The 18,266-nt window shown below is 37.0% G+C and overlaps 2 protein-coding genes across 3 annotated transcripts; both read left to right on the top strand.

Annotated features, from left to right (window-relative positions):
• Positions 1-633: 633 nt before the first annotated feature.
• LOC122088204 (aspartyl protease family protein At5g10770-like) lies at positions 634-2,309 on the top strand. Its single transcript, XM_042657390.1, has 2 exons — positions 634-827; positions 914-2,309. The coding sequence occupies exons 1-2, from the start codon at positions 704-706 to the stop codon at positions 2,170-2,172; spliced, it is 1,383 nt and encodes a 460-aa protein (XP_042513324.1). The 5' UTR covers positions 634-703; the 3' UTR covers positions 2,173-2,309.
• An 11,269-nt stretch (positions 2,310-13,578) lies between these two features.
• Positions 13,579-17,357, top strand: LOC122089979 (ubiquitin fusion degradation protein 1 homolog). Of its 2 annotated transcripts, none has more exons than XM_042659769.1 (10): positions 13,579-13,703; positions 13,938-14,001; positions 14,871-14,954; positions 15,716-15,740; positions 15,849-15,881; positions 16,000-16,121; positions 16,216-16,346; positions 16,432-16,637; positions 16,741-16,973; positions 17,068-17,357. In XM_042659769.1, the coding sequence occupies exons 2-10, from the start codon at positions 13,996-13,998 to the stop codon at positions 17,158-17,160; spliced, it is 933 nt and encodes a 310-aa protein (XP_042515703.1). In that variant the 5' UTR covers positions 13,579-13,703; positions 13,938-13,995; the 3' UTR covers positions 17,161-17,357. The 2 variants fall into 2 exon arrangements, with proteins under 2 accessions (XP_042515703.1, XP_042515705.1); XM_042659771.1 differs by having other exon boundaries at positions 13,671-13,759.
• The last annotated feature ends 909 nt before the right edge of the window (positions 17,358-18,266 follow it).

Here is an 18,266-nt window from a genome sequence, read left to right as displayed (position 1 = left end):
GACCCCTCTATATATGGATCACCATGAAGGTTGAGTTATTGCCAGTAGCCATAAGGTTTGAGGGGAAAGTGAAATAACCTAATATCCATGTCATCATCCATGGCCATTGACTACTCTTCCTTCCTCTTCCTTCTTCTTTCTACTGTTCTTTGTTTGTTTCTCTTTTCTGATTGTTGTTTAGAGAAGGTAGAGGCTTACAGATTCCAAGATATGAGAGTCAATATACAACACCAGACTCATGTGGTTTCTCTTAGCTCCTTGAAGCCAGCAGATGTTTGCTCTACTCCACCCAAAGGTGAGATTTCTTTCAACTTTATATTTGTGTTTGTATGGGCGGAAGAGATAGTAACTTTTCAACCAAAAACAAACAAAAAACATCCTTAGTTATGCATTAGTTCCTAGAAAAATTACTTCACTTTGATTTTACTTTTTTTTCACTAATAGTTCAGCAAAATGGAATTAAAAAATAAATTAATTAATTAATTAATGTCTAGGAATTCTTAAATGGCACACATACAATCAAAATTAATTCAAATCCCCACCTTCGACATGACCATAAGCGGAGAGAGAAAGAGAGAGAGAGAGAGACCAACACAGTCAAGATATGAAAGAAAATGGAAAAGACTGCCTCAACGTCGGATGGAGATTTTTTTTCCCATGAATAAGAGAGAGAAAAAGAGAGAGTGAATGTATGTGTGTGTGAATGTGGGACTCGGCTAAAGAGCCCAGGAACCTGAGAGTGGGAGAACTAAGCACATGCCACGAGATCACCCGAGTCATGGGATCACTCTTTGATCCCTCTATGAAGAAGAATCTTATCCATCACTGTGAGACTCACATATATAGTGGAAAAGAATCCTCTCTATGTTTTTTCACATAAATATTAATGGTTACCCTCTCTATGTTTTTTCAGGTTCAAAAATCTTAAGCAAGCGATTGAAAGTAGCTCACAAATATGGGCCTTGCTCACCATTGAAGAAAGAAAAATCAAAAATTCCAAGTCTTCACCAGATTCTCATCGACGACCAAACCCGAGTCAATTCCATCCATTCCAGAACCTCCAACCAACAGTCACTAGTAGCAGATTCTACAGCAAAACTACCTGCCAACTCTGGCAATTCCCTAGGGACTGGAGACTTCGTTGTCAGGCTTGGATTTGGAACACCTGAGCAAAATTTCACAGTAATTTTTGATACAGGTAGTGATCTCACTTGGATCCAATGCCAACCATGCGCCACCCAATGTTATACCCAACAAGATCCCTACTTCAACCCTTCTGCATCATCCACCTATTCCAACATCCCTTGTGACTCCGACGCATGCTCCCAACTGTCTTCAGCGGGCTACTCACAGTCATCCTGCACCACCGATTGCCTCTACCAGGTCACATATGGTGACGGATCCTACTCTCAAGGCAACTTTGCAACCGATACACTAACACTATCTTCCTCTGATGCCTTCACCAATTTCGAATTCGGGTGTGGTCAGAACAACCAAGGCACATTTGGTACTGTAGATGGATTACTAGGCCTTGGCCGCAGTCAGATCTCTATGATATCACAGACTGCTCTAACGTATGGAGAGCTTTTCTCTTATTGTCTGCCATCCACAACCAGCTCCACTGGTTTTCTTGCATTCGGTACCCAAGCGGGTTCCTCTTCTACTCCTCAATACACTCCACTACTAACAAATTCAAACTACCCCTCATTCTATTTCCTAAATATGACGGGTATAAGTGTTGGAGGGAAGAAATTATCAATCCCAGAATCAGTTTTTATAATTTCAGGAACCATTATAGACTCTGGAACTGTCATCACTCGTTTGGCACCAACAGCCTATTCAGCTCTCCGATCAGCATTTCGTCAAGCAATGTCCAAGTATCCCGCTGCGGCGTCACCGGATTCACTATTTGACACTTGCTATAACTTGTCTGGATACACTACAATTACAGTACCAACCATAGTATTGCATTTTGGGGGAGGTACTGACTTGAATGTCGATAAGTCTGGGATTCTATGTGAAGTAAGCTCAGATATATATTGTTTGGCTTTTGCTGGAAACAATGCTGATACAGATTTGGAGATCCTTGGAAATATGCAACAGCAAACATTTGAGGTGGTTTATAACGTGGCAAAAGAAAAGCTGGGATTTGGCGCTGGAGCTTGTAGCTAATGAGAACCAGCCCTTTGTAATATAAAGATGATATTAACCAGAAATCAGAGTGATTGGTGAAGTAATAGAAATATGAACTAGCAATAGGAAATAAAAACATTCCTTCAATTTGGTGTTTCTTGCCACTTCCCCTTGTATTTTAATGCATCAACCTTTGTTTAGTTGTTTTTTCACCTCTTTTATGTTTCAATAGTTGAGATTATTTGTTTTTCGGGCTTTTGAATAGGTTTCCCTTGAGCTTGCGTATTTGGCTTCCGTGTTGTACTTTGTTCTTTTCTTTTAATTTAATTTTCATTTATTCATTAAAAAAATTAATAATAATAATAATAATAATAAATTTAAATTTAAATTATAAAAATAAAAAATAAAAAAAATAAAAAATAAAAAAATAAAAAAACCTTAAGATGCTTATGTTGTAACTTTTTTGTTAATGGAAAAAAGTCCCCTAAATAGGGCCTAGGGAACGTCGCCTCATTTAGGTATTTTGTATCTTTTTTTTATGGAAGAGGAACATTAGTGTCTAGTATTCCCAAGTCCAAACACCACTTCTATTTTAAGGGGGCAAGGAACATTAGAGGTGGAGAACACTAAATGGACAGCATTCTTTCTCCCTTTTTTTATTTATTCTTGAGAGAAAAAATAATATAATTTTTTTATGTGCCATGAATAATATAATTTTTTTATGTGCCATGTTTGCCTACCCCTCATGTTCAAAGAATCTTTTTTTCTTTTTTAATATATTTGTTGGGTTATGGAGAGGAATTCTCTCTCTCTCTCTCTCTCTCTCTCTCTCTCTCTCTCTCTCTCTCTCTCTCTCTCTCTCTCTCTCTCTCTCTCTCTCTCTCTCTCTCTCTCTCTAAATATGACAGTACACATAAAATCTCATAATAATATATTACCGGTTAGCATAGTAGATTGCCGGTGTACATGATGATATTTACTCTAGGAGGAATTATCTAGATCTATCAAATAGCAAAAAGATTTACAAAACCAACAGGTTTAAATTTTTTTTTACATACATTAGTTTTATTTTTGAAAAAAAAAAAAAAAAATTTACTAAACTCCCAAAGTTACTTATTGATCAAACTGAACTTCCTATAATACCCTAATAATATCAAATGCCACTTCATCTACCTCCATTTTATTTTTATTTTTTTTTCTATTTTTTTACTCAATTCTTTTTGTTTCAATCACATATGCGGATATTATAAAAAAATAAATAAATAAATAAAATATTCACCTATCTAGGACCCACCTCTTCCTCCTCCTTTCTCCGCAAAAGGGCAAAGGGTGAACATTGAGTGCATCATCAAATTGACTCTATATCTAGTGCTCTTCAAGTGGGTCCATCACTAAGTGCTGGAATGGCTCTTATCATTTAATGGTCATCGAATGGGCTCAATATTTGTTGCTTATCAAATGGGTCCATCACATAGTGCTCCTCAAACTGTTTTAACATTTGGTGTTCAGTAATCAAATACACATTTGGACAAGCAGTTACATTTCCTCTTTTGCAGCATCACTAAGTGAGAATGCATTATCTCAATTTCAAAGGGGGGGGGGGGGGGGGGGGAATAATCAATCCTTAAATATAGCTGGTGGTTACACTTCTTCATCAGCTGTAAGAAGAAGCCACTGGTTTCCAAGTGGCAATGACCATCTGCAATCGATCAATTATGAGTCATTCAAAACTGAATAAATGAAACTGCCCAATCCATTATTCCATATATATGGCCTGCGGTTCACCAAATCCATTACAGGAATTACCTTTTCTTAATGATCCAAATAGATATGGCAGTCACTGCTCCATCCCAAACTTATCTAGTGCATCCCCAGCCCATATTCCATGAAAACAATGATAAATTTGGCAAGGAATCCTTCCATGTTAGCAGTTCAAAGTAAACTGACGCACACAGTAGTGGGGAGTGCAAAGTGAAGGCTGTCTACTCTAAAACGCCAAAACTATCGATCCTAAGCCTTCTAGAATGGTGATTGTTAGGACTCTTATGTGGGCTTAACTGATATTGATTGACCCATTGGGCCCAAGAGAATAAGGACCACTCTAATTAGGAAACTTCTAGCCCTATTCTATTGTGGGAATGGATTAGGGTTTAGGAATTCTATTATATATAGAATACTGACGGTCCCTGCAGCTATTATTTTCATAATAATATTTTGGGAGCACTGGTTTCTCACAAAGCTAGTGTAGAGACAGAGAGAAGATCCCATAGTAAGAGGCTGCAGAAGATCTCAGTAGAAGGACCCATATTGCGTGGTTCTTCATCATAATTCGTGGTACAAGCGTCAACCTTGATTTAGGGACTTTATTCACGCTCAATGGGTATGTGATTGATTTCTTTCCATTATTCATTCTTGTATTCTATACACTATAGGTAATTCAAATGATTCTAGGATTTAGAATCACTAACAATTGGTATCAGAGCCTACACTATGGTGTTAGAATCAAGAAATTATGTAAGAAAAAAAAAGATTTGGGTTTCTATTTATGAAAATTATTATTTTACTCTTACTTAAAGATCCCGTATGGGAAAACTTTCTTCACAAAAGTTGTAGAGCACAAGAAGACGGTCGCGGCGGTATGCCGCACGTCGCCGGAAACCTCCGGACGCGCCGTCACGCGCCACCGTAAATCGGCTGCCGGAGGAGAGAGAAAAATAAAAATTTTTCAAAAAAAAAACGGCGGCGAGTCATCGCCGGGTCAACTCGGAAACCCTACCTAGTTGACCCGGGATGCAGTGGGTCAACTCATGACCCACTCGGTCAAAGGTTGACCGGGTCGTTGACCCGGAACTAATTTGCCCGAACCGGTTGACCCGGATTGATTTTGATTCAAAAAAAAAAAAACAGTAACTTCAAACGGCTCGTACGGGCAAACGGTGAAGAATTTTTCACCCTGGTTTTTTGCGTTGAGTCCAGTTTTTCGTGCTCTTCGTTTTGATATATTATGAGCCTAGTTTTGATCAACTTTTATGATCTATTTTGTATAAGTTACAAGTATGGGTGTTTAATGATTCTTTATAATTTTCCTATTAATTGGAAGAAATGAAAGAAAATCAACTCATACATTACTTGCATATCAGAATATGAACTTGTTTATTCTTGGTAATGTAGTTCATGCTTTTGTTTATGAATATTTTTTATTCATGGTTAAACAATCCCACTTTTAGCTACCGGAATGAATTTGTAGACTATTACAGTAAGATTGGGTGGAATCCACCAAAATGGTAAAGTTCAACCTTATTGTAATAGAATACAAATCAAAGGTCTTCTTTGTCTGAAAAAACAGAGAATAATGGTTGGTAGCAAGGTTGCTAATGTTCACCCAAAGGTGACATTATCAAAGAAAAGTTAAAGCAAGAAACAAAAAAAAAAAGAAGGGATTTCTCAACCTAGAAGATGCTGTCCATCCAAAGATGGCGGTACTTTTCGAAAGTTAGAAGAAGTCTCGCAGTAATAGCAGAAACTTGAGTGGACCAGTATGTTTCAGACCCAAAGGTCAGAAATGTATTTCCGGTTGACACTCATGAAGTAATTGATACTTGAGCATGTAATGTTTAATTTAGCTAATTGTTACATGCTTATTCTTTTACATATATGTCTGTATGTTGAATAGAATATTCTTTATTAAAATATTCAACAGGATGTCTTCTAGTTTTGGTGTACTTGATATTCCTAAGCTTACTGGGGATAATTTCAACAAATGGATGGAAGACTTAGAGGTCTACATGATTCTCAAGGACCTAGACCTGTGTACTAGAACCACCAAACCAGCTGAACCTACTGCAACCAGTACCCAAACTGAGAAAGGGGATTATGACAAGTGGGTCACTGCAAATAGGAAATCCTTGGCTGTTATTAAAAGTGCTTTGCCTGAGTCTATCAAGGATAGTGTTGCTAAAAAGGATACTGCTTCTGAGTATTTGGCTGCTATAAAAGCTAAGTTTGATAGCTCTAAGAAATCACAGGCTCACGATCTCATGAGCCAATTGACTGGGGCTAGATTTGATGGAGTAGGAAGTGCTAGAGAGCATATACTGGAATTGATTTCCCTAGGAAACAAGATCAGAGGTACAGGTATTAACTTTGATGATGACTTCGTGGTCACCATTGCCTTGAATTCTCTACCTGAGAGCTACAAGACTCTTAAGACTACTTATAATACATTGAAGGATAAATGGGGTCTTGATGAATTGATCACTGTGGTAACTCAGGAAGAGGGAACAATTAATAGGACCAAAGTTGAAAGTGCCAATCTTACTCAAGGTAAGACTTCATCATCTATGGGACCTAACAAAGGGATCAAGAAGTTCTTTAAGAAAGGAAAATTCACTCAATTTAAAGGAGGGAAAAACAAGAAGGGAAAACAAAATTTCAAAGAATCAGGGGTACAAAAAGACATGAGTGGCATAGAGTGTTTTTGGTGCAAGGCCAAAGGACACATGAAGAAGGATTGTTTTAAGAGGAAGACCTACCTTGAGAAAAAGAAGGATGATGGTATGAATCTATCCTTAGTATGTTTTGAATCTTGCTTGATTAATGTACCAATTGATTCATGGTGGTTAGATTCTGCGTCATCTATTCACGTCACTCATTCCTTGCAGGGGTTCCTAAACAGGAGGGTGTCAAGCAAGGATGAAGTGACGGTGTTCGTGGGCAATAGAGCTAGAGTTGAAGTGGAAGCCATAGGAACTATTAGATTATTTTTTCATTCAGACTCATTTATTGATTTGAAGGATGTTGTTTATGTTCCCTCTATGAGGAGGAATTTGATTTCAGTTTCTAGACTTTGTTCAGATGGTTATTCTGTTAATTTTAATCAAGTTGGATTTTGTTTATTACATGATTCTATCTCTATTGGTAGTGGTACTCTTGTTGATGGGCTTTATAGATTGAATTGTAATTCTTCATGGGTTCTGAATGTGGGAGTGAAACGGTCTCTGATTGATGAGAAATCCTCCATGTTGTGGCATAGAAGGTTGGGTCATATTTCAATCAAGAGGATGAAAAGATTGGTAAAGGAAGGGATATTAAAAGATATTGATTTTCAGGACATGGAAACATGTATAGATTGCATTAAGGGAAAGATGACAATCTCCAGGAAAAAGGATGCTACTCGCAGCATTGAAGTATTAGACCTCATTCACACTGACATCTGTGGGCCTTTTACTGTCCCTACACTCACTGGGCACCGTTATTTCATAACTTTTATTGATGATTGGTCAAGATATGGGTATGTCTTCCTTATTAGTGAGAAATCTAGTGCTCTAGATGTTTTCAAGATTTTTAAAGCTGAAGTTGAACTTTTCCACTCCAAGAAGATCAAAGTGGTCAGACAGGGGTGGAGAATATTATGGGAGAAGTGGTGATTTTGAGCAGTTGCTTGGTCCTTTTGCAAAATTCTTGCAAGAACATGGGATAGCTCCTCAATATTCCATGCCTGGAACACCTCAACAGAATGGAGTAGCTGAAAGAAGAAATCGTACTCTGAAAGACATGGTCCGTTCTATGGTGAGCAATACCACCTTACCAGAATCCTTATGGGGAGAGGCACTTAAAGCTGCTGTTTACCTTCTCAATAGAATGCCAAGCAAATCTGTGAATAAGACTCCCTATGAACTCTGGAGTAGCAGAATACCTAGCCTTAGACACTTGCGAGTGTGGGGATGTCAAGCAGAAGCCAAAGTCTTTAACCCTCAAGAAAAAGTTTTTGACTCAAGGACTACAAGTTGCTATTTTGTGGGATACCCAGAGAGGTCTAAAGGGTATAGATTCTATTGTCCTGGTCCAGGACACAAAATTGTAGAGACCACTCATGCTAGATTTGTTGAATGCAATGAAGAGTCTAGAACTCCTCGTAATTTCTCTTTTGAAGAAGGGGAGTTTGACACTCCTGAGATAGCACCTGTTGAGTTGAGAAATTCACTTATTGATCTCAATCCCATCCTGTCTGATGATACAGTCACTCAAACTCCAATTGAATATGATTTGCAAGTTGGGACAGATATTGCTATTGCAGACCCACTTTCACCTACTGATACCGCTAATATTGGTAGGCTTCCACCTGAACCTATAAGGAGGTCTACTAGAGTGCGCAAGCCTTCTCTGCACTCTGATTATGTTTCTTATTTGAATGAGTGTGAGTTTGACATAGGACAAGAAGGAGACCCTGTTACTTTTCTTCAAGCAGTTAATCATAAGCATTCAGACAAATGGGTAGAAGCAATGAAGGAAGAGCTGTTATCCATTAGCAACAATGGAGTATGGGAATTAGTGCAAATTCCAAAGGATTGTAAGGCTATTGCATCTAAGTGGGTTTTCAAAACCAAGACAGATTCTCAAGGTAGAGTTGAACGCTACAAAGCTAGACTCGTGGCAAAGGGTTTTACTCAGCGAGAGGGGATAGATTACAAGGAAACCTTCTCACCTGTCTCATCAAAGGACTCATTCAGAATTATCATGGCCATTGTTGCCCATTTTGACCTAGAGTTACATCAGATGGATGTGAAAACAGCATTTCTGAATGGAGAGCTGTCAGAGAAGGTGTACATGAGACAACCTAAAGGTTTTGAAGAAAATGGTAAAGAGGACCTTGTTTGTATGCTGAAAAAGTCTCTTTATGGGTTAAAGCAAGCATCTCGACAATGGTACTTAAAATTTGATCGAGTTGTGACTTCTTTTGGTTTTGTAGAGAATCCAATCGATCAGTGCATATATCTGAAACTCAGTGGGAGTAGTTTCATCTTTCTTGTGCTCTATGTGGATGACATTCTGTTGGCTAGCAGCAACAAAACCTTATTGATGGAGACCAAGGGTTTTCTTTCAGAAAACTTTGAAATGAAGGACATGGGTGAAGCAAGTTATGTGCTTGGAATCGAGATTAGTCGTGATAGGCTGCGGGGGTTACTTGGGCTATCACAACAGGCATATCTTGATAAAGTTTTAAAGAGGTTTAACATGTCTAAATGTTCTGGTGGTGAAGCACCCATCAGTAAAGGAGACAAGTTGAACAAGCAACAATGTCCAAAGAATGATATTGAGAGGAGCTCAATGAATGACAAGCCTTATGCCTCTGCCGTTGGAAGTTTGATGTATGCACAAGTTTGTACTCGCCTGACATTGCCTTTGCAATTAGTGTACTTGGCAGGTTTCAATCTGATGCTGGTTTGGCTCATTGGACTGCAGCAAAAAAGGTTATGCGCTATTTACAGCGGACAAAGGACTTCAAGCTAGTGTTCAGTAAATCAGAAAAATTTGAAGTTGTGGGGTATTCTGACTCGGACTTCAGTGGGTGTACTGATGATAGAAAGTCTACCTCTGGATACATTTTTATATTGGGAGGAGGAGCTATTTCTTGGAAGAGTGCCAAACAAACTATTTTAGCTTCATCCACTATGCAAGCTGAGTTTGTGGCACTTTATGAAGCTACCAAGCAGGCAGTGTGGCTGAGGAATTTTATATCTGAACTGAAAGTTGTAGATTCCATCTCTAAGCCTTTGCATTTGTGGTGTGACAATATTTCTGTTGTTTTCTTTGCAAAGAATAACAAGAGATCTAGCAACTCCAAACACATTGAGATTAAATATCTTGTGGTTCACGAGAAGATCAACACTGGGGAGATCGCTGTTGAGCATATTATTACTGAAGAGATGGTTGCTGATCCTCTGACCAAAGCTCTTCCAGTGGGAATTTTTAAGACTCATGTTTCTAACATGGGTGTGATGGAATCTTTTGATATGCTTGTTTAGTGGGAGTTTACTTATCCATAGTGGTATTGTAATAAGCATTATTTTTTTTAGATCATACATTATGAGCACAATCTATATTGACGATGTTTACTTTCCAGTATAGTGTTCATTTATATTTTCTCTCATCGTATTGTTGTATGATTATTGTGGTTTACTTTGACATGTCACAGTTAATGGCGGTATTTAGCCAAGTTTCGTGATTTATGGCGGTATTTAGCCTAAATCCATGGAGATGGTTGTTAACCATAGGCTGTATGCCAAAGTGAGATATTAATACAAGAAAATGGCGGTTTGCCTAAGTATTGATTAATATCAAAGTTCTCTACCTGTGAGGTTTTCAAGGTAGGCTGGTCTTTAGATCAGGAACGGACCTATAAGGAAGGATATATCTTATGTGATCACAGTTATGATATAATTCCTTATATCTATGTTTCCAGGCGATTTGAATTGATAATTTTCTGTTGTCTGTAACATTAGATAGTTATATGCCGTATATTGAGGTGTATTTTCTACTATTGTTCAACAATGGAGATTATTGATTGGATCAAAGTTTGTTTTGAGTGGTATTCAATCTTGGGATTATTTGGCCAGATGTCAATGGGAAGACATCAGTATCAGTGTAGCCCAAGTGGGAGATTGTTAGGACTCTTATGTGGGCTTAACTGATATTGATTGACCCATTGGGCCCAAGAGAATAAGGACCACTCTAATTAGGAAACTTCTAGCCCTATTCTATTGTGGGAATAGATTAGGGTTTAGGAATTCTATTATATATAGAATACTAACGGTCCCTGCAGCTATTACTTTCATAATAATATTTTGGGAGCACTGCTTTCTCACAAAGCTAGTGTAGAGACAGAGAGAAGATCCCAAAGTAAGAGGCTGCAGAAGATCTCAGTAGAAGGACCCATATTGCGTGGTTCTTCATCATAATTCGTGGTACAAGCGTCAACCTTGATTTAGGGACTTTATTCACGCTCAACGGGTATGTGATTGATTTCTTTCCATTATTCATTCTTGTATTCTATACACTATAGGTAATTCAAATGATTCTAGGATTAAGAATCTCTAACATTGAAGACTCAATTTTTTATGTGACATCATATCAATAAATATATTAGTAACAATCTGATATATGATTTCCATCTCTATGAACAATAAATTTTAGGTAAATAAAGATGGATGCCACATGTTTGGCTTATGCGAAAGGCAGCTCAAAACATTAGCTTTTTTACCTGAAGGCATGCCAAGTAGGCAAATATGGGACATTTAGTAATGATATATATAGCACTTCATATTGGCTAAAGAGCTCTTAAGAATCATATGATACAAATGTAAGAAACAGAAAAATCATAAGATTGATTTTTCATAAGGATGAAAGACCAATAAAAATTGACACACCTTTTTGAAGATATAGATCTAATCTTTGTAGATGATTTTGTAGGCGTTTATAGAAGATGATCACAATAGATGAAGTCACAAAAAATCTTAGGAACTCACAAGCAATCAGGGTGCTCACCCCAGTTGGACAGGTATACCACAATCATTTATTTTGAGTTTCTTCCTTCCCTTTGCATTTGTGACCTTGAGATATTTATATCTCTAAGGTGGAGATGACCAGCCATAAATTCCAACCCAAGTGAGATGCTAGCCATCTAATGACCTTATCTAGAATATCCCTTGAGCTTACCTTGACAAATACTAAAATGCCCCCAAAAGAAAAAGGGAACAAAAATACAAACTGCCCATTTCCAAAATCAAAATCGATTTTTACAAAAAGAGAAAATATATATTATTTTTATATTAATAAATAAAAACATTATTTTCTGCAAAACCATTTTGACAATAAATCTTTGCAAACTGACAGTTGTAGGTACGCGTACACTTTTATAATTGTCAAACCACTAACGATGGAACATTAGTCACTTAGATCAACAGTCAACGTACACGAGGTCTTTTCATGGATGAACTCCACAAACCTTATGTGTATTGACCATCAAAAGACTAGTCCTCATGTCTCCATAGTCTGAGCAATTTTGACTTGCACCCCTCAAACCTATCAAAGTCCAACAATGCATATGTAAGAACATAATGCATCATGATAGGTGCGGTCAAATCGAGGACTACAATGTGGCTCATCTGGATGATCATCCATAAACCAGTCCACTAATCCAGTAGACTAAAAAATAATGGTACCATTTAACAATTCTACAAGCCACAAAAATATATCTTACATGTCCAATAATAATGTGCAAAAAAATAACACAAACAAAAGTGTGTTGGACCACACAATTCCAACACTTTATACTAATCTTGTGCTAACTTTGGGCAATGTATTGTCTCAATGCCTCACGTCTTTTTCTCAATTAAAAAAAAAAAATTTGTCTTTTTTTTGAAGTGATCCAAAATCATCCAACATGATTGGTTTCCTAACAGTTTCTCATTATATTTATTTAAAAATTGGCAAAAAAATATTTTTATTGTAACCAAATTTCAGTATGTGAATAAAGGGGTAACAAGGCAAGCCGCTGAATAAATATCCTAGAAAACACATTGAATCTCCACCATTATCTTGCTATGACTTCTTAAAGTGTATCTAGAGAATGGTTGCTTGAAAGTGAATTCTCCCTAGATATGTCTATTCTACTTTATTCTAATTTCTAAATCTATTCGGAATATATAGATTGTGCTGTAGATTCAAAATTTTTCTTCTTTTATTTCTTTATAAAATAAAAAATATCAAAAATTAATTTCAATGAATTTAAAATTTATTCTTCATTAAATCATAATTCCTTTCTAGAATGCTCACTATGTTTTTTAGATCTTCTAGGCCAAAATCTTTAATTTTCATAAGATCTTCTTCACTCTTGCTTAAAAGGTCCACGTTCAAACCATTGAATCTCCTTCTCCCCCATTCTCTATGAGAGATTTGTTATTCTAGTCCATATTGAGAAGCAACCATCCCAGGGGAAAGAAAAACACATAAACTCATCATTATATTTTTTTTTTCCCTTTTTATATTTTTAGTTGCTGCTTGCCTGTTTTGTTGTAAAACTTTCTATGCAAATAATATTTTACATTACTTTTTTCACTAATGTACATTTTTTTTTCTAATGTTTCTTTTATCTTACCATTATTTCTTTTTTTTTTCATCCCTTGAAACTTTATATATGATTACTGCGTGCTATGGTCCAAATTTCTGGACCACCAGTCCTTCAAAAACTGGTCTGATCATGGTCCATTCATCTGGTCCAACACATGATTTCAAGAATCGGAATCGTTCAAGCCCGATTCCAGAGCAGTCGATCCATTTAAGCTGACTTTGGAATCAGGCTAGAGTCGGACTCGGGTGGTCCAGACCTGGTCCCGATTCCAAGTTTAATAAAATTGGTACACCTGGCAATTGGATCTGGTCCGTTTTGATACCCATGGGCCCTAATCCAAATTTAGGTCCACAAAGGGAAATCCAAGTCTCAGCAGGTCTCCCTAGAAGTGTTAAAAGTAGCAGCCTAGTAGAACTGTAGACCTGTAGAGGCCTTAACCTGGAATCTAGGGTCCGTACGAGTTCAATGAATTCTTCTGCCACGTAGAAGAGAATTACTGGAACAGTAGACCCCATTAGGATGCCAGCTCAGCTTCCTAGTTCCTCTCAATCTTGAACTGCCCGGTCACTGTACCAGAAGTATTCATTAGCGACTGCTATATAGCTTTCTTCCTCTCCAAGAATCTCAGAGACCAAACCAAAAGTTTTGAGCTGAGTTTCTGGTAAAGCTTCTGCTAAATCTCTCTGCTTCAGTCCCTCTCTCTCTCTCTCTGTCTATGTGGGTCTTCTTTTCCTTTTCTATTTTCAGTTTTTGGGTTTCTTATTAATCTACATAAGCATCATCGATCATGGTTGTTGGGTTCATGGTGTTAGTCTACAAGTTGGTTGTTTATTATATATATTGCCTAAACTGATAATGGTTTATCTATTGTTTTGATGTTACTTTCTCTTCTTAGGAGTTCGAGAAAGTTGTTATTGAACCTCTGGTGATTGCGATTCTTCAAATCAGTCACAATGGAGGTCTGTTACCCACATTGCTTCCCTTTTTGCCTTTCATAGTTACTGCTTGTTATTCTATTTTTCTACAAGACTAGGTGATATAAATTGAATTGGATTGGATATTCTGCTTGAATTTTTTTTCGGGTTTTTTCGATCTTGTAACTTGATGAACAACCTTTTTCAGCTAGAAAAACCAGATCCTTTTCCAGTTTAATGACTAGAAAATTTAACTGATTGAAACCACATCCTTAAGATGTAGTATTTACTGACCCTCCAACCAAACTAAGCTCTGCATGATTCGATTGAAAGGGTCTCTCTGAGTGGCACATGGCCGGATAGGTAAGAATAAGCAGTCTTAACTTATCACAACTTCCACCATATTTATGCACTTTCCTGTCCCCTATAGTCCCTTCAATCTACTTCTCTCTCTCCAAAATGCTTATCATCTTTCCCTTTGGCCAATTTTAAACCAACATGACCATCTAGTGAGCTCAACTGAGCTAATTTAAATGGGTATGGCTTGCCAAATCAGATGGCAGGGAGAAGAGAGGATGCTTTTATCTCTAGTGCTCTGTCTTGGGAAATTGATGCAATTGAAATTGTTGATTTTATCATTCAATGTGATCATACTTGAAAGATTGAGTCAGTAATTTTCCCAGCAAACCTCACATGCTTTTTGGGAATAGCCAAAGAGTCTCAGATAATGCACATTACTACCTTATGAATTGGTTCTCATCACTTTCTCATGCATCTTGTGTAGAGATAATTTTGTAATTATGCACATTCCTACCCTACAAATTGGTTCTCATCACTTTCTCATGTATCTTGTATGGAGATAATTTTTTTCTCTAGTTGTACTTATGTATGACATTGTTTGTTCATGATCTCAGTACGGGGAGGAGTACAATGATTATTATCATGGTTTGTCGTTTCAACAGTTCTACCGTTGCTACCCTGTATCTTTTATGAACAAGGTTTGATTGCTATTCCTGTATATGCTACTGTGTGATATGTTGCTTGTACATGTTTAAAAAGTGAACTATATCCTTTGTTATATGGGTTAGACACACTTAAGTAACTTCTCCATTGTAGCTTAGCAGGGCATGGCTGTAGAAATAAATGGCAAACATGAACATCTAGGCCACATTAAGGTGCTGTTTGGGATCATTAAGAATCCAAACTGCTAGAAGCTGTTCAAGTTATATGTTGGATCAAGGTGGAGATGATTACCTTCTTTAATCTCCTATGTCCAATTCCAATGACCAATAGAGTTCCAACCTTGGCATATATTCTTGGAGTTTCAACTCTAATGAAGCCAGAGGAATTGCTCTTAATTGTTGGAATTTAATTTGACAACTAAAGTTAATCCTATATGAAATAAATAAGAATAAATCCTAAAATGGAGTTGTTTCATCTCGGACTGTCCAAATAAAGCCTAGCTGAACATGAATCAGCTAATTCTTGGATTTGACAAGTATGAGAAATCATGTCTTTCGAAGATATCATTAATCTCAAGTGCAAAACTGCTGTCTTTCACCCTCAAAGATGCTAATATGGCTTGAAATGCATTTTGGTAGTCAAGCATATAAGGAGACCTATACCTGCACCTGGGTACCTTGGACTATAGACTCCCAAGATTAGAACAAATTGAATTATCCACTGCACTTAATAATATATCTTCCTGTGTCTTCCTCTTTGTTTCTGAACTAAAATAGGTTCCCTTTTTATCTTGCAGGAACATCTGGAAAATGGTGATAAAAGTATGCTTATTTTCTTGACTAAATCTTAAGGTTCTGCCATTTGCAGAGTTGACTAGCTTCTAGTCCAGAATATTATTAATCTTCTTCTGTTTTACCTCTTGTTTACAGTTATAATGCCACCTTCAGCTCTTATGCGTCTGGGTATGGGAAGTTCTTATTTGAATTAGCTTTTGCCTTTCCCTTCCTTTCAATGCATTTGAGGGGAGACTTTTTTTTCCAATCATGGTTTAATCTCATACTGCAAAATTCTGGTCTGCAGCATCTATGAATGTTGATTACCCAATGCTATTTGAACTTAGTAACCTTGATGCCAAACGAGTTTCACATTGTGGTGTGCTAGAGTTTTCTGCCGAGGAGGGTGTCATCTTCTTGCCACACTGGGTATTGTTATCAAAGATTCTATGTTTGCAGTTCAGTTTCATTTGATGAACATTTTTGCTTACTTTCCTGTTATTGTATAATTGTATGGCCATAGATGATGGAGAACTTGCTCCTAAAAGAGGGAGACATCGTGCAAGTGAAAAACACCTCCCTTTTGAAGGGAAAATATATGAAGATACAGCCTCACACGAAGGACTTCTTAGATATTTCCAACCCAAAAGCAATGTTAGTGTCTTGTTTTGATGCTTCTTTTCCTCCTTGTTTGTTTTCCTCAAAGAAATCACACTGAAGTTTCCTTGTTTTCTTTCAGTTTGGAGAGAACATTAAGGAACTTCACTTGTTTGACAACTGGTGACACTATCATGATGCCCTACAACAATAAGAAATTTTACATAGATATTATAGAAACTAAGCCTACCCCAGCGATAAGTATTATTGAGACAGATTGTGAGGTTGACTTTGCTCCTCCTCTTGATTATAAGGAGCCTGAAAAACCTGCAGCATCTAATCTTCCAAGTAAAGTCATCAACTTGAGGTTCCTTTTCATTTAATTTCTTCAATAGGATTGATTATGATTCCTTTCAAATTTTAATACATTATTTGAATCTCATACTTCCAGGTCAAGAGGAGCCAGTGAAGGAAGAAACCAAACTCATCCCATTCACCGGTGTGGCTAGACGTTTAGATGGGAACCAATCACTTGTATCAGTTTCTCCATCTGTTCTAAAGGAACACCAACCAGAGGTTGCTAATGTGACAAATGGACCTAGCGCATCAAACAATTTATCACGTCGTGCTGGAAAACTCCTGTTTGGTTCAAATGTGAGACAGGCTTCTAATGAAATGCCAAAGGTAAGTTACTTCTTGTGGATGAAATGAAATAGTTGTCCAATGTTAGGTTTAGTTAATGCAGGGATTGAACTTGAACCATTATCTTTGTCTGTAGGTCATCCCAAATAATACCAAGAAGGAGCCTGAGAAGAAGGAAGAACAGAAGTTCCAAGCATTCACTGGGAAGAAATATTCATTGACAGACTGATGTTTGATGGTGTTTATGAGAAGAAAAAAATTCTGGTGAAAGAATAATTCACATGCGGACCCACTATAATGTTTTTTTATCCCATTTAAAAGTTTTCTTTCTGTCAGTTCCTATATTGAAAGTTATGATTATCCAGTGTATAAGCATTCTTCCCTTGTATAGTACACACCAAGAAGAACATCTTAGAGATTTCTTAACTGTGCTTTCATATCTTCACATTATTTTAGCAAAAGTAGACTATTATTCCGACCTTTGGTTGCAAAGGCATTTACAAGGGGGAAAAAAAAACTGTAGCCCATGTGGTCCTCCAGTCCAAAGTCCAGACTCGACTCCAGAGTCCAATCTGAAGGGAAATTAGTTTTAAAAAGAAATAAGGAATTTTTGTAATCTTTACCTACTATGATTGTATAAACCCGACTAAAATCTTATAAACCTGCTCTCCTCTACTTATAGAGGGTTTTTGCTAACGACAGGTATTTAAACTAGTCCCGCAAATCCATGTTGACCTTACAATCGTATGAACCAAATCATATTATGGAAGAAAAAGCAGTGAAGAACATTAACACCCCATGTGAGTGAGCTCAAGAAGATAAAAAGAGTCAAACTGAAAACAACATCCTTCATGAAGCGAAAATCTCTTGCCAACTTAGCTACCCCCTTGGGGTTAAGATGGCTAACTCATTCGCACAAAAATCCTTCAAAGGCAAAGTTTAAAAACTTCAATTGAGTCGATGGAAAATCAATTTCCATCGATTATGATCAATTCCCGATTCCCATTCTAATCATCCTGCAATTAGTCATAATTGGTTGGGAATCGATTTTACTCACCCTGGCTTAGACCATTGTGGCCCAACTTAAAACATATCAACTGAAAAGTTTTAGGCTATGGAGTATAATCCTACAATTGAAAATCGATACTACTGCTTAAGAACAAAAAAAATATCAGTTTAATCAAGTTTTTTTGTAATCTTGATTGTATAATTGGATTTCTTTCTCATTCATTGCTCTTTGTGCTTAGGCTCTGATACCAATTGTTAGTTTTTGTGACTTTTACTCTGATACCAAATGTTATTCCTCTAACCTTACATCTATAATAATCTGTGTAT

This window comes from Macadamia integrifolia, chromosome 9, assembly GCF_013358625.1.
Source record: "Macadamia integrifolia cultivar HAES 741 chromosome 9, SCU_Mint_v3, whole genome shotgun sequence".
NCBI classification, from domain to species: Eukaryota; Viridiplantae; Streptophyta; class Magnoliopsida; order Proteales; family Proteaceae; genus Macadamia; species Macadamia integrifolia.
Note: the sequence above shows the minus strand (reverse complement) of the source record. Positions and strands in the feature narration are given on the sequence as shown.